Source organism: Corvus brachyrhynchos, unplaced genomic scaffold, assembly GCF_000691975.1.
Source record: "Corvus brachyrhynchos isolate BGI_N302 unplaced genomic scaffold, ASM69197v1 scaffold83, whole genome shotgun sequence".
Classification (NCBI taxonomy): Eukaryota; Metazoa; Chordata; class Aves; order Passeriformes; family Corvidae; genus Corvus; species Corvus brachyrhynchos.
The window spans coordinates 7,983,853-8,009,229 of record NW_008238464.1 but is presented as its reverse complement, the minus strand read 5'-3'; the positions used below and the strand labels follow the sequence as shown (position 1 = coordinate 8,009,229).

Sequence of the window (25,377 nt, the reverse complement as noted above, 5' to 3'; positions counted from 1 at the left end):
TTGCCAAATACTACAGCAAGTTAATGCAACTCCACTTTCCTGTGATGTGCTCCAGTGCCCCTTGAAACCCTCACTCAGTGCAGCCACAAGCTTCCCCAGCAGTGAGGTGCCTGAGCCACAAGGAAGCTGCCCCTCACCTCTACAGGCTGTCTCACCTCTGATTCTAGAGCCCAGAGCTGCCTGCACTAACCTTGCTTTAGGGCACTCAATGCCCCTCCTACCCTGACTCCAGAGCACCATGCTCGTGCTCTCAGCTTTGCACCCAACACACAGCACATCTCAGTCCTGAAGATAATCTGGTTTCCACAACAGACTCCAAAGGACTCTCCTCACCATTGTAAGGGTCACAACAACTGTAATGTCTTCCTTCCCTGTGACATCCCTGCCCATGGCAAACCTCTCAGCAGCCCCTTCTCTCCTCTGCTGCACACCACAGTGCCAGCCAGCTGGATTACAAATTCACATGCCCGAGGTGTATCACTTCTTCTCCAGTCGCTACTGCCCAGCTCTACTTACAAACTGGGGAGCCTCACTACTGCAATAGCTTTGCCTCCTACATCGCTCACAAGGGGCAAAGATGCTTGTGTTAGGATAGGCACACTGGATAAGTAACAGAGATTTTAAAAACACAATGAACTGAGTGTAGCAGACTATGAGCAAAAACAGCTGGCTAGAAAGAGAATTAAAAAAAACCCTGCCCTTGGTTTTTGGGCTGAGAGGGAGGACTGCTGCCTAGTCCTTCTTGTCCTGCTTCTTAAACAGAACCTCTGAGCCTGTCAGCGAACTACTACTCACATGATCACCATCTTTTAAGATACAGGAGGTGCACTTACCTTTCCCACAATATGTCTTCTCTAACAGGGTCACACACCAGCTGTCCTTTTATATAAGCATTTGCATCTCTAATAAATGAGGAGATCGCCTGAAGAAGGTTCTTTGCATCTTCCATGCTCTCATCACTAAATTCTACCGCTAAGGAAAAAAGAAATTAAGGCATTATGACGGAGAGAATGTTGTCTGTCATACATAGGAACAGTATTTGGAGACAAAGGAGAAGTTTGTTATTATATGTATAGCAAACTTCTTACAATTAATTGCACATTTAATTAAAAGCTCAATTCTTCATGCACACCAGGTGAACTAAATCAATACAAAAGACAATCACTACATATGACAAAGTATAACCTACTGGAAAAAGTATCAAACTGTTTCAAAAAGTTGCATCTGAAAGTTTACTGAAGCAATCACTATTTGACTTTAATTTTTTTCCTTTATTGAATCTTTCTGCAAGGTTATCAATCCAAAGCATTAAGATTTAATAGACTTCTAAGCATTCCCCCAGATTTAAGATGGCAACACCTACCTCTAATTTTGTGCCTATTCTAATTTAGGTAGACACAATCTGTATTTGGAGACCTCCAAAGAGGCCCAACCCTCACCACTGACTGTTGAAAGGGCTGCTTCACCAACATCTAAAATCTAGATGAACCTAAAATTTGTGGACTAGCTCCTAAACAATTCCCTCACAATATCAAAGCTAAACTGACCATATCATTTTGAGAAAGCTATTTGTAGAAAAAATACAAATTGCTTAAACTCATACGGGCATGTCTAGGGTGGGATTCATCACACTCAACTCACACACATCAAAGCCTCTTATGGCCACTGGAAAGAAAGATAAAACCTCAAGGTAAATGAGCCCTTGCATCCAAAGCTGAGCTCTGCTTTACAATGAGATGTGCTGTACAGGAACCCTACAGTGCTCCTCTTCCACCAGCTGCAGAAACATCAGACATCCCCACGGCATTCAGGGGGACTTTAGCTTTGGCAGGCAATTTCACTTTAGGAACTTCCAGCATCCACTCCTGCTGGTAGTTCAGCAGACTCCTCTCGCCTTGCCTTCGCCCTCAGAAGTGCAGGTGCCAGACTAGCTCCCTGTCACTTTTACTGGGAATTGCTATCAGTGAGAGACTTTTCTTTATTTGTACAGTAATGTGCAACTTTCTGTAGAAGAGCTCTTGGACCCCACACAAGAGAGCTCACCTGGCTTCAGTGGAAGTTGTGTCCACCCAGGCCAGGCCTAAGTTTGAATGCCTTCCTTCCCCAGTATCACACCAGAGCCATTCATAGCCAGTGCAGTATTGCCTCACCATCATATACCTGACCTCTGCCATAAGGTACATCCAAACCACAGCTTCCAGCATATTCTTAATCTCCTCAGCACTGAGCATCACCCACAGTTTGCACAGAAATCTCACCTCTGGCCCTGCTCATGTTACATCCAACTGCTTTGCAGAATTACCCAACGCTGCCCAGACAGACTCTTTAGAGCAGACAGTCTTACCAAGAGGGCAGATCTAAGAGGGCAAAAGCAGCCAGATGTGATACTTGATCTCAGTTCCATTAGCCTAAATCCTAAGGAAGCCTAAGTGTTTAAACAGACTTTCCACAGGATTTACCCCTGTGTAGCAAAGGCATAAGTCTGAACCTGTATTCGTCAGATTTTTCACTTGTGTGTAATTACAAATCTGCATTATTGCCTCATTAACGCTGGTTTTAAAATTAAGCTTTACTCAACTTTCAAAAATGTACAGACCTCTACGACACAGTGAGACACTGAGAGCATTTACATACACTAGGATTACTCGATTAACCTGGTTGCGAGAATTCTGCAAGGAATACTTGATAAAAGTTTATCCTGATGAAGCCTACTTTGATTCAAGCTGTTCCTCATCCCCAATTCAGGGCATACTCCTAAACCACTGCCTGCTGGCACTGCAAACCCACAGCGCAGCACAGGCAAGCCCAGCCCTATAAACCTTCACTGTGCTCCCTGCTCCTTCCCTCCTTTGCCACTGAGGGCATCACCAATGCATCATCAAATTACAGTACATTTATTAGCACCACCAAGTAATTAGACACCAGAGGGGTCAAAATATTGCAGTTCACTCAGGTTCACAAAATCACCAGAGCATTTCTGCTGACCAGGAGAGTGTTCTGGAGACACAACCCCACTGCCTGTGCCTCACAGCAGAGTTCCACAGGGCTTCGGAGATGGCACTTCTCCTTTCAAGCTGCACCCAGAAGCAGCTGGCACTTTGGTGGAGGGTCACCATGCTGCTGCCTCAGGTACCTAGGAACCATTTTCCCAACAGCCTCAGGTGTGCCACAGGGTGGTGATTCAGGCCAAGAAGGGAACAGCCAGAGGCACCAGCCAAAGCAAAAGACCCAGATAATCACCACTGCCCCCAGAGCTCAGCTTCACCCCAAGGAGTTCTGCCCCACCACCTTGAGCAGGCAGAGAGGGCAATGAAGCAGAGACCCCGTGCAGAAACACATTATGGAAGGATGATAAAAGGCTCTTCTCTCTGACTTTTCTCCTCTTCCCCACAAGCAAGGCATCCAGCTTTATCCTCCGGACTCCACTCCCATGAAACACATGCACCTCCCTGCACACACCCCTTCAACCCTTGCTCCTCCAAGGCTGGGGCACTCTGGAATCACATTTGTCTCTGTTTGTGCCTGTTAGCACACACACATACAGGGGCTGGCCCAGACAACAAAAAAGGCCCATTCCAAGCCCAAGAAACCACAGTATCAAGCATGAGCCATTCCCAACTGTCAGGTGCTGCCTTCATCCCCATGCCTACAAAGATCTTTTACAGGCTCAATCCAATGTGTGTGGTACCATCTGACCCCCAAACCCAGATTTTACTGAAGGCTTTCTTTAGCAGGCAGGGGTGGCAGGAACCATCACCCATGGGTCTAGGCTATAAAAACCTTTTAAGAAACAAGCAGGAGGTGCTTGGGATCTCACTTCTAATAAAAATATGAGCAGACAGCAAGATGAGAAGGAGTGCAGTGAACTTGTGTTTAGACCAAAGTGAATTGATAGCAGGGACACAAGCTGACAGGCAGCACAGTAAATACCTGGCTCAGCAGAGACCGACTCTGGCTCCTTATTGGGAAGCTAATAATACACACGGCCTCGTAAGGCAGAGATGGCAAGAGCAGACTTCTGAGCAACCCTTACCTGCCAACTGGCTTACTGGCACTATACTCTCATGTAACACCACCATATCCTTTCATCAAAGCCACCCACATCCACACAGGTAGCACTCTTCTTTTACTTCAGGAAGGCGTTTATCCCAGAAGTAATGCAAAAAGCAGACGTTCAAATGCAGCTAGCTGACAGGGAGTGAAGAAAGCCTGCAGGTAGCCCTCCACTGCAGGGCTCCAGTGCCATTCCTCGTCCTGAGGCAAGCTTAGAAACTACCAGACATTCAGTGCTTGTTTACATGTCCAACATATATATATGATAGTGTAGTAGGTGTTAGTCTTATCTCCTCTTTTGTTTTAAACACACATTTGTTCATGACTCCCAGGTGCCCCCAGCCAGGGAGCCACTTAAGTGTACACAAGGTATTTCATCTCCTAAAAGAGGAAATCAGCCAAGTGTGCCACTGCCCTGTAGCATCATCCAAAAACAGCCAGGCATGCCACCAACCCACTGCCTGCCCCAAACAGGATGCTGTTCTGCAGCAGACCTTCCAACTGGATTCACTCCTCTCTTTCTATCACAGTGGAGGTCAGAAGTTAATAACCACCTCTCTCTTTACTATCCCATGCTTTGAAATTCTGCAGGGATATATTACATTCCTGATGCCTTCAGCTGTCCTAGGAGAGGGAGGATCCACCAGGAAGATCACATGGGTGGCTCCTAGCTGCAAGGCAGCTAGAGGTATTAACAAGCAGAAAGACTTCTCAGTCCAATGACTGCATGTGTACAAGGGCTGGCAGCACACTGACAGGCATGAGCAATGCCCCAGAGCCTTGACCACACCAGCTCTGGCAGTCACACTGCTACAGGTGCTTTATCCAAGGCAGCTAGAGGCCCACTGAAACACCACAGCAGCTGCTGACCCATGCTCCACCCGTCCCTTGCCATGCCAGGACAGCCAACAAGCCAGGTGACCCAACATTGGTTAAGGAACTACCATCTGCTGAAAAAAGCAGGGAAGCTGACAAAATCTCCCACACCTCTCCCCACCAGCAGAGAGATGATCTGCCAGGCTAAGATGATCATTAGGTTATTATGTGCTGGTGTAAGCGAGCTGCACTGCACCACAGAACTGCCTGAACACTCAGGCACTCCACAGGACAAAAATGGTAACACAGCAGGGAGATAAAAAATTATTAGCCAGCCCTCATCATACCCTACAGGAATATAAGCCAAAGCACATCTAGGTATGTGTCCAAAACCAGCTGATTGTGACTACAATACAAGTAACTACAACAGATGCAAATCAGAGACAGAGGTAATTCATTAATTAAAAGTGCAATTAGCTGAGTCGCAACTAACTGTAGCTCAAGAAGGTATTTAGATGAATGGTTATGCACTGTGCTCAGTAAAGACAATATTCTAAAGGTGAGCCAAAGAGCAGCCCCACAGAGCACCACCAAAACCTTTCCACCCACTGGATTCCGGGAACCACACGCCCCGCAGGGAGAGCTCGCTCCGCCTCCGCATCGCCAGCTGGGAAGTGTGTGCGGAAAGCCACGCACACCTCAACAGGTAAGGGGCTTTTCCTTACCTGAGCTGTATCTGCCACGCAAACAAAACATTCTGAATTGATCTGATGAACATTTCTTCAGGAAATCCTAAACTCCATGCACAAAAAGACAGCTTTAGCATGGTATCAATTTCTCCAGGAGTTCTTCCACCCCCTTGCATTTCAAACTAACATGACAAATAACACATCTTTGCAGTTTAAGATAAGCATAAAGTCTTTAAGCTCTAACACCGCTTTAAAACATAAACTAAATAAAATTCAATTCCATATAAGATAGATGTGCATACATATATACAAGATATAAATATACACACAATGTCCAATATAGGACAATGAACATTACTTTGCAAATACCATCAAACATACACTGTATAAAGACCTTTGCAAAAAAACCCAAAATGAAATTATCAGACTAAGACTGGAATACAATCTTACAGAAAGGAAAGCTCCTGAGTTCTGCAAACTTAAAAAAAAAAAAAAAAAAAAAAAAAAGACTTATTGGAAAAGAAAATGAGTGTACTTTTTCTGCAGGATTAGAATATGAAGAAACACAGGGAGGGAACAAAGATAAATCCTAGCCGTATAAGAATTATCTGTGTTAATCATGAAGCCTAATAAACACCACTCTAATATTTATCTAGCTTTACAAATAATTTACTCCAGTAAACTGTAAACTATTAGTATTACTACTAGTACAAATAATTTATATTAATAGTGTAAAGAACTATTTAAATGTTTTGAAGGTACACTGATAAAACATTCAATCACTTCCAACCCTGCTCTCAGCAAGGCTGGACACTGTGCAGATTGACTGTGACTATTGCACTTCTGCTTCTTTTTTTTTTTTTTTTTATTTGCAAACTGGTGATGATCACTGAAGTGCCACAAAAATCAAAAACTGTAAGAAGCCAGTACAAGTGAGAAAATATGGAAAGTGTCATTTGCTTAAATCTCACCTTTTGAAATAAGGCTTCTGCTACAAGACTAAACCAGCCTGAACACCGAAAAAAGCATCAGCAATGTGCCATCTCTCAAGTGAAAATAGAAATAATTGAGGCAATCAAAATCAAGAAATAATGATACTGATTGTTTTGGTGGGTGTTTTTTTGTTTATTGTGGGTTTTTAAAATAAAACTGGATATAAATGAGTGTACCCAATGTGCCCAGAAGCTTTACACTAATATACAGAGGTAGAACAATATGAGTACAACACAGAAGTAAATTCAAATTTGGGAAAGGACCATCCAAACTAGAACAAACAACTCCGCATTTCCTTAGAGAACAGATGAAGTCTCACAGCTCTTTGAAAGCAGGTTGCTTGGCTTTGTGTTATCACAGTCTCTTTGATTTTTGGGGTCAGAATTAATAGCTATTAAAAAAAGGAAAGAAAGAACTGAAGTAGGGTACAAGGGGGAGGGAAAACAGGGCAGCTGGATGCAGAACATGCAGGGCTGCTGTGCCCAGGCAACAGCCTGGGATGCAGGTAGCCACTAGCTGGACCAAGGGAAGATTCTGGACAGACCTCCGCTCTTTTGGCACAGGCATAAAACCTTCCATGTAGGGCTTAACTTTCAAGGTGCAAGGCAGCTGTACAGGAAAAAAATTGTTTCACTGGACTGAAAACTACTTCCAGGGAAGGATTAATACTTGTTAGCCATGTGAAAGGGCAGACATGAAAAGCAGAGACCCACAAGGTAAGAGAGACAGGCCTGAAATCTTTGCTTCCTCAACACAAGCTGTGCCATCATGGGAGACATGGAGGGGAACATTTTTATATGTTGGTTTTAACTCCATGCACTGCATTTGTGGTAATTTCTCCACCCTGTCCACAACACCTGCTGAAACTCATGAGATTTCTGTGAAAATTGCGAGCTCCACGGAAACAGGGCTTAACTGTACCCAGACAGCATCAGAAGACTTAAAAATAAAGCAGCTCATATTGAACTTTTTAAAGGGATTTTAATTAATTCTTCCAAGAGGGCAAAGGGGAACATATGTGCTGAAGCAGCTTCCCAAGCTTTGTCTGAAGGAAGGAAATCACCCTATTCCAGCAGTAGGCGTCAGCCATCACGGGAGCCACCCCAGCACCATGCACAGCTCTGTCATACATGGCAGAGAAACCCTGCTCTGCGCCACACCAAAGACCTGGGACACAGTGAAACAGTCATGTGGCTCGTGGGTACCAGAAGGCAAAGCTCTCTGTGCATCAGCAAGGTCACTGTATAAAAATAAAGCGTAATGGGAGACACCACTGCAATAGTGTGGTTCAGGATTGCCCAGTAGCTTCCTGATAAAACGCGGACACTATGTCCCATTTCACCTAAAGAAGGACAAGGAAAAATATCCACTCTTTTCCTAATCCATGCTTTTTCAAAGCATGAAGAATTTCTTAATATTCTATTAAGAATAGACAGATGAGAACTCATCACTACAGAACAGAATCATTCAGGTTGGAAAAGACTCCTGAGACTGTCGAGATCAACCACAAATCTACAGTGCAGGATCCTGGTACTGGCACAAACTCTGCTCCTACAAACACTTTCAGCTCCGCAAGATCCATCATTATAAGCAAACCCTGAATCTGAGCAGGTATCCTACATCCAGATCCACAGCAACAGATACATGAGTACTAGAGAAACACTGCAGCATAAGCACACACTCCTAAGTTTTCTCAAAAGAGGGCTGTAATTAGTATTTACATATTACAAACATACATTGCTTCAATGCAAACAAAGAAATTACCTTAATCGTTATGTAGTTTTTTAATGACTTTGACATTTTTTCTTGACTTCCTTTTACATGCAAATGCCCTATAGTAAAAAAAAGAAAGAAAAATAAATTAATCAAGATAAACAAGTGTGCTTGTGAATAGGGAGCAAATGAGAAAGACTGCACTGAGACACTGGAAATGTTGGAGGCAGCATATGCTATGATGGATATACGCCAACCATTTCAGTGCAATGGGTAACATTTTTCAATAGCTTTGCCTACAGTCCTGCACACCTCTCCATCCTCAAAACTTCCACTGGGTGAATTTTAAAATATATACATTTAAATCATTAAAAAAAAAAAAAAAAAACCCACCACCACCATGAGTCTCCCTGTCCAGAATTGACAATAAACTGATAAAAACAAGCAGCAAATACTTCAGTCTTCACAGGACAAGTACCTTACCTGTTACTCTTGACTTCTCAGAAGTATTTTAAGAAATATTTTCCAGTGATCTCACATTAAAAAATCCTTAAAACTCAAACTTCTGTACTTATTACTTGCTGATGGCTGTTAACTTTTTTTTTTTTACCCCGAAGTTTTATTGCACTGGTTCAAAATATCTTAAACGCAAAATGAATTTTCTGCACGTTCTCAACTTCTCCAGACTTGTGAGACTGAGAAAAAGCAGGGCGAGGGAGGGATGCAGCTACAGTGCCTAATTTGAATTAGTTTATTTTTAAAAGTGATCTCTGAGCACTGCTAGAACTTTCAATAGTCACATGGACCACTGCTTTGCAAGGCTGTAGCACAGGAAAAAGGTAGTAACACTGCATTTAAGAGAGTATGTAGAGCTTGGCTTTAGGACCGAAAGCTCTGATGAACAAAGACAGGAGAGGTATAGCCTGAGGTTGTCCTCTTCCAGGTCTCATCCATGTGAGCCACAGCAGTACCACTGATGGAAAACACCAATTATTCACAGCACCAGAGAGATGCCAAACATGCTGCTACTGAAAGACTACTCAGCATAATTTCAGAAATGTTGTTAAAAGCCCTAACAGGCTTCTCCTAATAAAAGGGTAATTCTGTAAGTTACCAACCACCCACAACTAACATGGGATTTTTAGGCACTTCTGTGGCCTGCAGCATCCAGCACTTAATCATGCTTTGAGGTAGATTTTTAAGCATAAACTTCTCTTGCTCTGTAATACCCTACAAGCACTGCATTCTTTCACATTTGGCAACCCAGTGTTACCAACGCCTCAGAGTACTCCAGAAGGACAATGTGTGATCGTGCTCCTGCTTTTATGAGTGGTGGCAGAAATGGTATTTCTTGCTCAGCAGCCCGTGCAGCTGTCTGCATTTTGTGCTACTCACTGCACAGACCTGCTTTGCAGCCTTGCCTGAAATCCCTTTCCTTCCACAAGTAGATAAAATCCCCATTACACTCATCTGGACACGAAAGCAACAAGCTCAGACCTGATAACTGGACCTGAAAAGCTCATGGTTTCACTTCTCAGCTGTTTCTGACAATGATTCAAAGCAGCAGGGACTCACCAGGAGAAGGCTACCTCCAGTCCTACCCTGACCACCTCGAAAATTAATTCTACACAACACACTCTGTGGAGAGTAGGAATGAATCAAAAGATCTATGGATGCAGAACCAGCTACAGCAACTACCCATGATAAAAAAATCTTGCTTTCATTGTCTGTCCTGCCTGCTAGCAGGTGAGGCCACTTTCACCACTGCATCTTTAAACTTGGGACACCCAACAAGCATATTCAGGCTGTCAGACACAGCTGGACACCTGCAGCTCTTTTGACTCAAGTAAAGCCCACAGCCAAAATTCTCCTGGGAGAAGGGGAAGAGCCTGGGTAGGATTACTTTTTCTCTTTTGCAAAGGTGCCTAAATATTGACTGATTTAACTTCAAGCAGCCAAGCTTAAAATAGTTGGATTGTGTTTTCCTAAAATGGTACCGGTAACATCTGAATTTGAATTAATATTCCTCTTCCAAGAATTTCAGTACTTAGAGTGATTTCATTCAAGAATACAAAATACAAGGATTTTCGTAACTTCGGTTTGGCGCTCTTCCCAGAGTACAAGTAGTCTAAAAATAAAGTCCTCATAAGATTTATCCCCAGTGCAGGGATTTTCTTCCTCTAATGGGGATTGCTCCTCCAATTCTGAGCTGCTAAAATTCTGAAGTCTGTTAGCAGAATAAATTGTTTCTGAAGCTGATTCATTTGCCCTAAATAATTCACACCATCATCCTCCAGCAAGACTTTTTGACTTAACAAATGTAATCTGTCAGCTCCTACAGAACCACAGTGTACAAACTGCCCTTGGAATTAAGTTCTCCCTTTTTTTTTTTTAATTGACTCCTCTTTTTTTAGCTAGTATCAAAAAATATTTCCCCTACAGTTTCAGTTCCAAGTTTGAAAAGCCAGATTCACTGGTTTTCAACAGAAGGCTCCACCTGGCAGTAACCAGTGCATCTCAGCAGAAGTGCAGAGGATTCCGCAGCGCCTTGGAAACAAAGCACACCCTGGAGGATGCACCAGCCTCTGGACAACTGCTATTGATTTACAGCAGGCTCTGCACTGGGAACTGAAACTAGAATTCAATATTCATCCCCAACAGTACAAATATATAAAAACGAAAGCTCATGTAATTCCTAGCATGTACCACAAGCTTAACTCTGCAGTTCTTCTACTCAGAGAAGCAGCTCCAAGAGTTCACAGAGACATCCTGCCCAAAATACTGATCACCAAAATAGAGACTGCATTTGATTCTGACTTTCTATTGACTTCAGCTGTCCATCCGGAACCACCATGACTGCAAGAGGAAGAACAAATGTCAAGGTTTCTATCAATGGGAACAGCACTAGAACCGTCAGCCAGTGATGTAGTTCAAAACACTGTACAGCACAAACTTCACTGAATGAAGCACTTTTGTGCAGAGGGAGCAAGGAGCAGTTCTGCATAATGCGAGGCAGTGTAACAAGTTTTCATAGCATAAAATGCCAAACCTAAAAAACCCAAACTGTTGTATTTGTACAGGCCTCTCAAGTGATCAATATTTTACTTACCAGAATGAAAAAAGTAATTCCCCCATTGCTCACACTGATGATACACCTCACACTGTGCAATTTCATTTTCATGATGAGGAAATGCAAGATCTATTCCACCGGTATGGATGTCCAGCTGCTTTCCAAACACTGCACTGTAACAATATTTTCCTGATCGGTAAGTAGAACACCACAAAAGCTTTTTGTAAAAAGAAATGCAGAAAAGAGTAAGATGAAACAACATAAATTTAAGTGTACAATTTAGTAACTGCAGTTTTAAAACAAGGTAACTGCAGTTTTAAAACAAGACCTTTACACATAACTTGGATACCAAAACTGCAGCAGAACTTGTATGGACAAGACCCCATATCTGTTCCAAATTAGTTCTCCTTAGTAGAAGCAATTATTTTTCTAACTTAGTTTAAAGGATGGCAAGCAGGAAGTCTCCTTTCCTTGTTCTGCTACAGTTTCAGTATCAGACAGGTGCCTTTCTCTGCACACCTAACAACTTTGAAGCAGCAAACATTTCTGCAAATTTGGTATTACTCTTCCTTATCTTGTACCTTTTCTGTAGGAATTCAGACAATAGTGTGTGCAGTCAGGTCAAGCTGGGCAGGTTAGCAACTTTATTTTGTTTATCTGTTAAACAAAGATTACACTTACAGCCTCACAGGGATGTAAGTCAATCTTAACTGCTCAGAAACCAGGCCTGCTCAAGCAGGGGAAGATGCAAGGCCTACAGACACACACACAGGCCTCCCACATGTTACCTTAACAAGGTGCTGCTGGTAGCTGGCTAAACATTAATACTTTGATTCCTTTTTGAGACAAAACACCATGCTGACACTGTGCCACATGATGGCTTTGCAGAAGCTATTGGGGAACAGGAGGAAAAGGCAAGGAGGAGAAGAGAGGAGGGAAGAAAGATGGGCTGTCACCATCTCCCAAGTTCATCCTTCTCTGCTCCTGCCTGCTTCAAAACCAGCTAAAGCACAAATCTGCCCAGGACTGACCCTCACCTTCCCTTGCGCCACCTACAGAGGAGCACTTGCTGTTTCCTCCAACAAAACCATTAAGAGCTGGAGAAAGGTGACAGACAGATCTGCCAAATGCTCAGGGACAGGAGGAGCCACCCACGTCACCACAAGGGAAACTGCAGAGATAAGACCAGACCTGAGGGAGTCAAAGCAGGGGATTCCCTCCTCCAGGGCTGCTCTAGAGACCAGAGACTCCTCATTCACCTCCACAGACTTTTCAAAATTAATTCACCTAACTTAAAGTGCTTTGAGATACTTAGCAAAACAGACTAGAGCTAAATAAGTATTGCCTAACAATGGGCCTTCGACAGCTGACTGGGACAGCAAATTGTTTTAGGTCACTTACCAAAGTAAGCTCTCCATTTTTCACAGTCCAAGATTACTACACTTATGCTCTCCATGGGTCAGCTTTTATTTACATGGCAGGAGCCTCATCCAGCCTCAGTAAAATACATTTTTACAGAAAAAAATGCAGACTACAAACAGCACTGCATTAGCAGACAGGCCATTTCGTAACTGACATTTCTTATCTGTGCACTTCTGTCCCAGGTTGTACATCAAACACAGCATGATTTTGTGCACTTTCACTGCTTTAAGACCTGCCTCACTATGCTGCAACTATTTACAGACAGAAAATCACTTATAAACACTTTTCACAAGCAGGTAGAAATGACTAACAATCCTAGGTGCACCAAAAAAGCATATGAAAGAGAAACCTAAAGCAGCTGGTTCCACCTCCTTTCAGCTTAGTTGAAAATTTAAGCTAAACAAGTTCAGATATAAACTATTTGTTATTAGCTTCCAAAAAAAGATCTGAGACTAGACCAAAACTAAGTACCACTACCAATCTTCCAGGAGAGAAGACTTTCTCCTGTTGTAAATTAAAAGCAAATTACATCAAACCAACTGCAAGCAAAACACTACTCAGCAAGAAAGCTGAATAACACTTAGATTATTAGCATGAACATCCACAGCTGCTGTTAAGATAAGGCCAGCAAGATCTCACAGAACAAGCTGGAATCCCATATCCTGTCCTCCTGACACAGCCTACATCCTGAACTAGGTCTGCTGGAGACTGCTAGAAGTGGAAGGGAAGTGAGTACCATAACTTTCATCAAACCTTTGGTCACTCAGTTCAAGTTAAAAGACTGCTAATCAACTGTGTGATCCTGCATTCCATATTCTAAGTACCAAGTCTGACTCAAGGTGGCAAAACATAGAGGCAGCTGTGACAGTAAGGTGAAGCAGAGTTTATCTGGGCCACATGTGACATCCCAAGTTGCATAAAATGGTCACATTAAAACCAGTACTATCTACTGACCAGAAAACACTTTCAATACTGCTGCTACTATTGTACTGTGACTGAAAACAAAAAATAGCATTAGATTTATTAAAATCCAAGAAATCTGACCTTGATATTGTGGAACACTCAATATGCCATCCAGGTCTTCCTTTTCCCCACGGAGAATTCCAAGATAGCTCTTGAGGCTTGGCAGCCTTCCACAGGGCAAAATCTTTACCATGTCGTTTATCAGAATCAACTGGCAAGAATAAGTGATTTGTTAATGGGATACGTCTCAAAGAAAAAAAATGACTAAATGAAAGCAAGAGGAAATGTGTGTTTAGTGAACTACTCTGATTTTAATCCCCTTCGATCAACTTATTTCCACTACAACTTCCCTCCCTTCCCCCTTACACAGGGTTTCCAGTTGATCAATCAAGCGTTTGAAAAAAATAGTGTATTGAAATAGATTTCGACAAGCTACAAAGATTGACTCAAGATTCCTTAATACATCCTATCCTCCTTTTATCCTCCCCTGGTCTTCCTGGTTTTTCATTTATTTAGTTACATATCAGCCAGTTTCCCCAGGACAAACTGACTGCACTGCAGCAGAAAAGGTAATAAAACCAAACCAAAACCCACAAACAAACAAACACTTCACAATTTTTTCCTCTGGGACACAAGTACTTTGTGGTTTAGATCTATAAAACAAAGTGCACAAAGTAAGAATCAAAACTGTTCTTGGATAGTAACGATTTTTCGGTACCATTTTCACCGATGAGTTCTCTACAAAGGTCTCCTCCCAGCTATATTTGTTCCTTCCTTCACTACATTGCCAAGGATGCAGTCCTTTTTGTCAGAATACTGCAGAATACTGCAGGATTGTTCATCTCTGCTGACTCCTAACCCCTTAGTCAAATACACAGCACTCCCTGGCAGGAGCCACAGAACAGGGTTCTGGACTCTGTACTTTTTTTCTGACAAATACATGACCTCACATTTAGAACCATACAATTCAAAATTCCTAAGAACTAAAGAGACAGAAATATAACCCTAGTTTTATCCACTGAATCTTCACCTGGGCTCTTTCTCGAGATTGCCAAGTTCTGACTGAGCAGTATCTGCTGACTCCAACCCTCTTTTGCCCTTTTTTGAGTATACTGCTACAAAACAGCACTCTTCCACTTCTCCATTGTAAGCAAAACAAGTGTCAAAATATTTATAAATAACAACACATTTAGTTGTGACTAGAGGGGAAGCAGGGTAAAACACATAATCAGTCACAGCTGAGGCTGGAAGGCACGACTGGAGACAGTCTAATCCAACCCCCTGCTCAGAGCAGGCTCAGCTACAGCAGGCAGCCCAGGATGGTGTCCAGCTGGGCTTTGATTATCACCAAGGATGGAGGCTCCACAGCCTCCCTGATCAAGATGGTTTGTGTTAACCATCCTCAGAGCAAAAGGATTTTTCTTAGCTTTAAATGGAATTTCCCATGTTTCAGGCTGTGATCAGTGCCTCTTGTCCCATCACCAAGCACCACTGAGAAAAGCCTGGCTCCATCAGCTCTCCTCCCTCCATCAGTATGAGTACACATGGGTAGGACCCCCCTGAGCCTTCTCTTCTCCAGGCTGAGTGGTCCAAGCTCTCTCTGCTTTTCCTCATATGAAAGATACCCCAGTACTTCCATAATATTTATGGCCTTTTGCTGGCCTTTCTCACTATGTCCATACCATTGCTGTTCTGGGGAGCCCAGCACCGGACTTGCACTCCAGGCATGTCTCACTAGTGCTGAGCAGAGAAGGATCACCTCCACTGACCTGTTGGCAATGCTCTTCCCTGTGCAGCCCAGGAGGCTGCTGGCTCTCTGCAGGCAGTAATTACCTCTAAATAACTGTTGACAAAATGCATTCCCTCTGTGAGCTGTAATGCTGAAACAACTCCAGAGCAGAACTGTGAGAAGCCCTGGCTGCACCTGAGCATCAGCCTGACAGGCATTTTCAATAACTGCATACAGATTTTTTTTTTAAAAATGATGAATACTGAACTTCAGTTTGCAAAAGGAAGCAGGAGACCTGCATTAAATTCTCTGACACAGAGACCTGATCAGACCCCTATAGAAACTACAGAGAGGCTCAGCAATCCTTCAAAGCAGGAACTGCAGCAAAAACCCCACAGCCCAGGGTATAGGCCTGCTCTAGCACAGCCTATGAAGAGATTGCTCACCCTCACACAAAGAGGTTGCTTAGCCCAGTGACAAGTAATGAAGGAAACAATTCATCCAGTTAGCTTCAGAGGAGTGCAACTGCCCCAAACAATAACATGGTAGGTGAGGTTTGCTTCTGTTTGCCCTTGAGTCCTCACTGCAGGCTAGTGCAACAGCAAGAACACCACCTCACTGTGAAGTTTCTATGTACCACTGCCAAGTATTTAATTACAATTGCTCAAGAATCCTAACTGTTCTAAGGCATCAGAACAAAGATACAGAGGGAAGGATGAAAGGAAGAAGAGAGACCAAGCTTCCTCCTGCACTGGCAACACTTAGCGCCTCAAAAAATAACTATGAAAGCAACATAATCTTAAATTAACCAGAAAGTTAGCTATACACACCAGGTTAGAAAACCATTTCAGACTGTTGAATGAAAGTTTGCACATAGATGCATCATGCATTCAAACAATGCATTAACACAAACAAGTTGGTGCCACGAACTTACCTGCTTCATCTTGGGTATCAGGATTAATAGTAGTTAATACTCCATATCTTTTTCCCCAGGACTTAACATCAAAATAAACATTGCCTAATACAAAAGAAATGTTTAGTTGTATAGCAAAGAGGGGGCACATTGATGAGAAGTTGATAACATTTCCCTGAAAGCAAAACAAAGTGCTCTTCCACTCCCACTTGAAATTCTGATTTAGAAATTCTGAAATTCTGCAAAAATAATAGCAGACGTTTCCATGTTACCCAGCTTTTCAGTAACCTCTGTGCACATGCTCATTCTTCCCATAGCATAACTTTGAATTCTGGAGATCTCCCAGGTTCTTCCTTGCCCATGCACAATCAGCAATCCCCTCCCCTACTGCAGCTCAAGCTACATCTAGTCCAGTTACAATGCACCTCACCAGAGGATGAAGAAGCACTTGAATCCTTCTACAACCACCAGCTCTGCTAAAAAAAAAAAAATCCACACACTCTGCTTTGCAGGCACATCTTTTGCAGCACACTGCAGAGACACAGTTCCTCTTCAGAGGTTCCCCTAGCTTTCTTGTAGAAACCAGGCCAGGATTTCCCCAAGGAGTTTCAACAGCAGTTTATTACAGTAAACATTTATATTAAGTAATGAGCTACAACTATTACTCAATTTCTAAGTTAAATGTTCTGCCCACTCATGTCATCACAAACAATTCGCTCACACCCTGTTAAGCAACACAAGGAAAGCCTGGCACAGGGTATCTCATCTGGTTCCAAAACACGATTACTAAGAGCAGTGACTTCCTATACATGTGCTGAACAAGGAGTTACCGTGCTCAGAGTCTTACCTTGCGAGGTTGCATAAGCTTGTCCACTGGAAATTATTGTTTTTATAAAGGAAATTATCTGAGGAATATTGTCAGTCACCCTCATATACACGGTAGGAGGAAGGACCTTAAAGGAAGAGTAACATGTCATTAATCTGTATGAAACACAGTGCTGTTAAGTTCCTTCCCTCCAAGAAATAAACTAAAAAGAACATTCTCCTCAATTTTATCTTTAAAAAAACTGCAAGTATCAAAAAAAGTTCATAAGCAGTATTAAAGATAATACACACACAGAAAAAATATCTGAGGGGCGGAAAAAAACCCCAAATTTTTCCCAGTGGCTTAGTCCCTGCTTCTGACAGGGAGACAAGAAGCAAAGTCATCTGAAATCAATGAAAGATTGTTTCCTATACTTTCAATCAAGCTATTTCTGCATTATAGTAAATATGCAATATCTGTGAATCAAGATTCTACTGAACGTGGAAAAAAATAGTTCCTAAAGAAATTTAACTTGTTCATTCCAAAGCTCAGCATTGCTTCTCCCCACATTTTCTTACTCAAAAGGTGTGCAATATCATTCCAGAAGAATGAAAAAGTAAATCAGCACTCAGTTTCCAAGGAACAAATTTATTTTTTCAGATCAAACTCTCAAAACCAGATTCCTTACCAAAATAATTGCTTAGAAATACTCCTAAATTTAGAATGTCAAGTATTTGTACCTTTAAGGCAGCCATATCTTGTTTAAAGTCTTCTTCATAAATACGAGCAAGAGCTACTGGCGATATATTCATCTGAAAAAAGAGAAGCAGACAAGCAAATCATAAATCAGAGTAATAATATAAAATATGGCAATCTTTTCTCAGACAGCTAATTGGAAGACTTAGAGAGCCCCCAAGGTAAAGAGTCAGAAAGGCTTACTAATCTAACATTGACAGAGAAGAGATGTAAGTTATAAATAACTCAGTAGTATTTCATTTATGCGTCTCAATTTCCAAAATATTATTACATATCTTTTAAGAGAAAGCAACCAAAGACTAAAATAACAAACTCCTTCCCTCTCTTATTATTCTCCTCTTGAGAGGGTCTTTCATGTCCAGTGATAAAATATACTACCATACATAGGACATAAAATCCATTCAACTTACTGACAGGAAACACTGATTCCACCTACATGTCAGAAAGGCTGATAAGAGACTTGCAGGATGACACAAGATATTAATTTTCAGTGATTAGGAAAAATAAGCTATTTCAGCAGATCATGGGTACTCATAGATCTCAATAGTGAAAGTCAATTCCACGCTTTGTCAAGTCCAATGTTTCTCAAGCACCTCCTCTGCATTTTTCATTCATGGGACAGGAACAGGTTCCTCTTGCAGAGGGGATGAAAAAAATCCAACCCAAAAGGAAAGGAAACTCACACATGATAAGGTACTTGTTCTCAAATATTCAGAAGAGGCCAGGGATTAAAAGATGCATGACAGCAAAACCTGCCCTAGCAAGCAACAGCATGGTATCAAAGTGTTTCAAATGCATGCTTTTACATCTTCTCTGAGAATAAATTGCTGGGGAGAAGACAGCATACTGTCAGTCTCTCCAGCTTGCAGGTAACTGAATCATGAACAACATAAATCCCATTTCATCACTTCCAATTCATTACTGGAGCATCTTTATGGGTTCCGATTTTCAGAGTGCAGGTGGGTACCACTGTTTGTACAAACTCCTGAACAAAGCAGGAGTTCTGGTGAACACAGTCCAGATGTTCATGCAGCAGTGAAATGAGGACAATGCTCAGCACTGAAAAACAAACACATGCTTCTGCCTACAGACCAGTGACTGGATTCATCTCCCTACACAGCTCAGCTGCTTCTTTGATCAAGACAGAAACAAATGTGCCTACAGAAAGAAGATGGGGTATTTCCTCCCATCCAGATGGACGTTCAACACACTAAGAGACTCATGTCTCTCTCAAAGGACCACCGAGCACATTCGTCATAAACTAGATACCCATCTTTCAGGTTTCCCCCAGAGGATGAACAACAAGCTTAGGCATGTTGATTCTACCACTGTAATGCCTCAGGTGCACAGGTTCCAACAACAAAAGCAGGCTACTGAGGTAGGGGCCTTGGCCATCCAAACAAAATGGTTGAGCAAACATTTCAAAAAGTCACCAAAAAAAAAAGCCGTGAAAAGATGACTTTATAGAACCAAAGAGTATAGCAAATCAACACATCTTTTAAGAGCATGCCATTTCCCCCTCCTCAAACATAAAATCTCTAAGATGTTCTGACACTAAGGAAAAATTTTAAGATGCCTGAATTTTGGAGGGGGGTTGTTTGTTTTTAAATTGTTTACTGCCTTAGAAAACTGGACGTAAATGGACTAAGGGAACAGACATATTTCTACAGGAGTGGTGTGCTAGTATTCATTTGAATGCAGTGCCCTATATTTAACTGCAAAAGTATCTGTTTACTTAAAAATTAAGCAAAAGGGACAGCTGTCAAATTCTCTGTCTACAAGAAACTATCTTAAAGCTTGCAGCTGCAGTTCAATCCAACACATTCACTTATGATTCCAAAGACAAGAATTACAGATTCTAAAAACAAATAAAACAAAAGACTCAAAATACAGAACAAAACACAGAACACACTCTTAGTGCTTCAGGGTTCAAAAGGTGTTTTTAAAACAATTAAAAAAAAAAGAATTGCAATAACTATTCACCAAGCTCCTCTGGTAAAAAAGGTCAGAGTAAAATTCAACCGAGAACCACTTACAGCCCCAGTCTTATCAAGACTTACCCCTACACACAATGTTAACTTTCCTGTAGGTGACAGACAGGCCTGACAAGGCTTTCCAAGGTGCTGACATTGCAGCTAGATGGTGCTCGGCACCTTCCAGGAACTGCCCTCAGCCTCACGTGGCAGTGCTGCACGTACTGTACTGCCTTTCATGGTCACAGCACACACCACTTCTCCAGAACTGTCAGAACCCTTCTGGCTGTTAAGTTTTGGGATAGTTTCACTGTGCTGAAGATTCACACAGGGCTTTTTTTCCCTGCTAGCTTCCCAGGCAGTGGGAGAGGGCAGGAGGATCCCACCTGTGGGTGCTGCAATGTAGCCCCCCTCTGTGCCTCTCTCCATCACACGACTCTTGACACCTAGGCCTCCTCACTCCCAGACCCATTACAGCCACACCAGATGACCAGAAATTTCTAATTAAATCTACTAATTAAAAGAAACATAACAAAAGAACCCCAGACCCAGGCTAATTTTCCTATGTAAGCAGCTCAGAAAATACCAAAAGGTTAGTCAAAGACTGCAGCAAACACCTACCTCACTGGCTCTTTTTATTATCTTGTCATCTATGTCTGTGATCCCCATCACCATGATAACTTCAATTCCAAAAAACCTTGTCATTATCCTTCGAATTATATCAAACCTAACATAGGAGCTGGAAGAGAAAGAAATGTAAGCTTTTGAACATGCAGTAGTAAGAATAAACTTAAATAAAAATAACCAACAGCCACAGGGACAATCTAAATACCCCAACACTTGCAATGAAAAGATCTTCAGCACATAAGGTGTTTTCCCAAAATCAGTTGCTACCTGCACAGAAGTCAAGCACATTTCTCTTGAACTGGCCTACCCTCTTCTGGCATTAGTGACACATTACATCAAATTTTCTGAGTTTTCTTTTGTTGCATCTCTTTATTCAAGTACAGAAGAGCATCACAAGCTACATGAGCCAGGAGACTCTTTCAAACCCAACAGGACAAAATAAGACACAGAGATCAGATAGTACTGAAATACATCCCTTGGGCTTCGTATATTCTAACAGGTTTTCAAAAGTCATGGGGCAGAAGAACAGGAAGAAATAAAGCACGATTCAAATGAACTTTTATTAGGGTTGATAAACCCTAAGAAAACCAATAATAATAAAACAATAAACTATTTCATTCACACACCACCAAATACCTTTTCTGACAGCAAAGAGTAGATGGTCTGTAGGTTATTTTGTTTTATTTACATTTGAGAATAAAAGTTATTCTGAAAATTATTCAAGATTTTTGTCACAAAGCAGAGTATTGAATGCTGACAGACTGACAAACTGTATAGGGCTGCTGCAGCTCCTTCTGCTCACAGACTCTCCATTTGTAATTCTCAAAACACACTTAGACTGAGTTAAACCCAATTACTAGGAGGGATACTAGATGGTTAATAAAAACTCTGAGTCTGCCCTGCAAGCTGATGGGAATCCTCAGCCTTTCTGGGCTGTGTTTTCTCCAAAGCCAGCAAGGAGATTCACAGACCTGCATGTTCCCATTTCACCCACAGCATCACACAAACTGCAACTCCCATGGCCCTCAGAACAAAGAAATGTAAACAACTACTAGAAATGGATTTGCACCCTTCCCTTCAGGTGCCAGGTGATACTAAGGTACTGATTTATGGATGCGTAATATCTTGATGAAGAAAAAGATATCTTGATGAAGAAAAAGATATTTTGCTGTTGTTTGCACCATGCCCGTGATGAAAAAAGACTTTTTGAAAGCCTTGCTGCCAGGGAGATAGTTTTTAATGAATAGCAGCTCACTGGGAGTAAGGTTCATCTAATGTGGTGACACAATTCCATAAGAATATTAAATTGGTCTTTGGATCCTGTTCAGAGAACAACGGCAGCATCAAAAGCTTGATATTAGATTTAACAGCCCTGCAGTCACTGCTCCCAGAGCAGACACAAATTTCACACTGTTCCCTCTCATCTTCCAACTGAATTAATGGAAGAAACTCTGCAAGAGCCAGAGCAGATTTCCTGACACCTCAGAAAGCAGGGTCTTTACCACTTCAGGACTGAAAAAAAAGAGACAAAACAGACAGTCAAAATCACGGGGTAGCAGAGCATGCACAAGAGAAATCTCTTGTGCTTGGTTCTACTCTTATTTCCAAGCACTCGGCCAGGAACCTGGATGCCAACCAGGCTGCAGCTCAAACTAGTACAATCAAGGTCAGACCCAGAACTGGGGAAAAAAATACTATTATTTGCCTGTCTTACTTTTTTCAATATAGAATGGGTGTTGGATGTCATATGGAGGCAGACAGAGCATCTGTTTTTAAGACTGGAAGCACAACATGGTAGAGAATGTTAAATTATTGAGAGAAGTAAGAACTCCTTGTGGAGTAGAAAGAGGACAGCAGAAAAATAATGCCATTATTTCCAAATTCTCCTCAAGGATCTCAAACTCATTTCCATGATCCATTTCTGCATTATTACCTGCTGCATTTGTTGTACTTGACACAAGTCAAATGTAAGACAGAGGGGGGAAAAAAGGAATTCTAGTGAGAAGAGAACATGTGGCAGGAGTACAACAAAATTATGGTATTTAACAAGAGCGGCAGAGTAGCAACAGCCACCATCCCGTTTGACTTTATGCTGTTTCCCAGCGCATCTCCTAGCCCTCAGCAGCAGCACACATTTCAGCTGTTCTATGGTCGGACCTAGCTACTGGGGAAAAAAAAATACCATTAAAAAAATAAATAAATAAATAGAACCAAGAGTGCTCCAGCATCCTGAACAAATCAGCTGACCAACAGGATGTCAACACTGACATGTGTAAGACCAGAGATACTGGAAAGGAACAGCCAGCTCCTCCCACACTGGAGGGTTTAACTGATGAGTAAAGACAGCAAAAGGTCTTCGCTGCAGACACCTTGTGGAACAACACGTGAAGGTGCTTAAAGAGGTGCTGAAAGAGAGAGTTATACCTGGTGTGTCTGCATGATACACCAAAGGCAAGACTCAGCACTAGCCATTCTTTCTTAAATCAGCAAGTGAAGAGGTCAAACCCAGGTGACACAGATGTATGGCAAACCTCCACAACGGGAAAGCTTGAAATTGCTAGTTTAGACACAGGGTAAGAAAAGATGGGTAAAAAAACCAGCCAAGAGTGAACAAGGCCTTTCTACTCCCTCTTTTAATCAAAAGAGTCTGAAGGCAAGAGAAACCACTTCTCCACCTCTATAAACATTTTGTGGTCTAGATCAACTATACCCCTTAGGACAGAAGCACCTCTCCAATTCCCTTATGACACCATGTCAGGCAGGACAGGCCCTACCATACTAGAGAACCTCGACTGAGGGATAAAGACAAGAAACTTATAACCATCTTTTTACACAGTTACTTTCAAGTAATGATTTTAAATCGTAATTATTTCAAGGTAAACTGTAATGGAGCCTGTATCACAACAACCGTAGCTTTAAATACACAAATTACTATGACGTTAAAATAAAAAAAGTTCCCCTGAAGGCACTAAGTACAAACAAAGTCCAAGATATCATTTTCTTGATTTTTAGGTCACCTGTAAAAAGCTAGGTCAGCTTTCTGCTTGACAAAAGCAAGGAGGAAAAAGACACCACCACATATAGACAACAGTACAGCAGCATTAACATTAGCACTGACAACAGTACTTCTATATAATAATTTTAAGTCTTCCTTTTTACAGAACAAAGCAGCACTTGTGCAGTACTGCAATGGATCAATTCAACATGAGCAAGATTCAACAGAAGTTTCTGAATGAAGTTGAGACAGGACAAGAAGCTGTGAAATCCCTTACACTGAAAGGGAATTATTCAGTTACTGAAATGCACAATATCTGATCTTCATACAGACGGCAATTATCTGATAAACCCCTGCTCTTCCAAAGAGCACAACATAACTTGCTTTTTAAGAATGAGGAGACAGAGCCTTAAGAGCAGGCTGAGCTGCTGCAACTCCTCTCAGTTTCACAGGAACAGCAGACACCCTGCATGTCTATTCATCAGGTATGTTGTTTTGAAACAAGTGGTTTAAAGCACTTTTTCAAAGTTACTTATAATGAAGCTAGCTTATTGTTGTAACAATCCTAATGAACTACAGAGAAAAACCTGTGCTGTTCTGGATTGGCTTTTTATTTTTAAACATAGTAAAAATGTTTAACATAGTAAAACAGGCCACATGCAAAAAGGCCTTTAAGCTACCTAGATTTTCTGAGATTTAAGATACGATGTGTTCATCTGTAAACCTTGAAAGTACCTTTCTATCAGCCAACCCTGCATGGCTTTTCCTTGGTGCCAACAATGTCCGAACTAAATCTGAGGCGATACTATCTTTTCACACAGCCGAGAGGCCCCGCTCCAGGCTCACAACTCCTCCGCATGAGAGGTCATGTTATGCTGGTACGATTTGAAACAACTCGCCCTACACAAACAAAATGCACACATTCCTAATGCTTCTTCCCAAGACACAGACACGCACTCTGTCTCTGCCTCAGCCAGGCAGCAGAACCAACAGCCCCTTTACGTACTACCCCAGCCCAAGAGGAAAAAACACGTAACAAACAGACTTTTGCCCTTTGCACAGCTCAGGAGGCGAAGGGCTGGGCCTCGGCCTCATGTCACCAGTCACAGTTCTGTCACTCGGTCACACATTGCAGCCTGGGGATGTCCGGCACCGTGTATCCGCCTGGATCCCTGGCACCACAGGCGTGGGGATGTCCGGCACTGTATACCTGCCTGGATGCCCCCACGCTACAATCCACAACTCACCAGGCGTGCCCGAGGTGTGCATGGTCATACACCGTCGGTCCACAGCTGTACCTGCGGAGAGGGGAGACAAACAATCACCAAACTGTTAGGGTTGGAAGGGACTTCTGGAGATCACCCAGTCCAAACCCCGTGGAAGGGACCTCTGGAGATAATTTTGTCCAACTCCCCTACCAAAGCAGGGTCCCCTAGAGCAGATTATACAGGAATGTGTCCAGGTGGGTTTTGAACGTCTCCAGAGAGGGAGACTCCACGAGCCCCCTGGGCAGCCTGTTCAGTGCTCTGCCACTCTCAATGTAAAGAAGTTCTTCCTCATGTTGAGGTGAAACTTTTTTGTGTTTTAGTTAATGGCCACTGCTCCTTGTCCTGTCACTGGGCAATGCCGAAAAGAGCCTGGCACCATCCTCTTGGCACCCACCTTTGAGATATTTATATGTGTTGATGAGATCTCCTCTCACTCTTCTCTAGACTAAACAGGCCCAGCTCCAGCAGTCTCTCCTCGCAAGAGAGATGCTCCAGTCCCCTAATCACCTTCGCGACCCTTCGCTAGACCTTTTCCAGTAGCTCCATGTTTTTCGTGTACAGAGGAGCCCAGAACCGGAGACAAGCCGTTTCT

General features: G+C 42.4%; 1 protein-coding gene across 4 annotated transcripts in view; it reads right to left on the bottom strand.

The window, feature by feature from the left end:
• Window positions 1-24,863, bottom strand: part of CARS2 (cysteinyl-tRNA synthetase 2, mitochondrial (putative)) — a 35,652-nt gene extending 10,789 nt beyond the window's left edge. For 2 of the 4 annotated variants that reach the window (XR_001862884.1, XR_001862883.1), the window contains exons 1-10: window positions 24,765-24,863; window positions 20,517-20,634; window positions 17,907-17,978; window positions 17,209-17,314; window positions 16,383-16,466; window positions 13,801-13,930; window positions 11,374-11,507; window positions 8,316-8,383; window positions 5,595-5,661; window positions 834-972 (exon numbers count right to left, since the gene is read on the bottom strand). Coding sequence is in view for 2 of the 4 variants with exons in the window: in XM_017737000.1 (XP_017592489.1) it covers window positions 834-972; window positions 5,595-5,661; window positions 8,316-8,383; window positions 11,374-11,507; window positions 13,801-13,930; window positions 16,383-16,466; window positions 17,209-17,314; window positions 17,907-17,978; window positions 20,517-20,600 (884 nt within the window). In the remaining 2 variants the exon portion in view is untranslated. The remainder of the gene's footprint in view (window positions 1-833; window positions 973-5,594; window positions 5,662-8,315; window positions 8,384-11,373; window positions 11,508-13,800; window positions 13,931-16,382; window positions 16,467-17,208; window positions 17,315-17,906; window positions 17,979-20,516; window positions 20,635-24,764) is intronic. The other 2 variants (XM_017737000.1, XM_017737001.1) reach the window with 2 other exon arrangements.
• Between the last annotated feature and the right edge of the window lie 514 nt (window positions 24,864-25,377).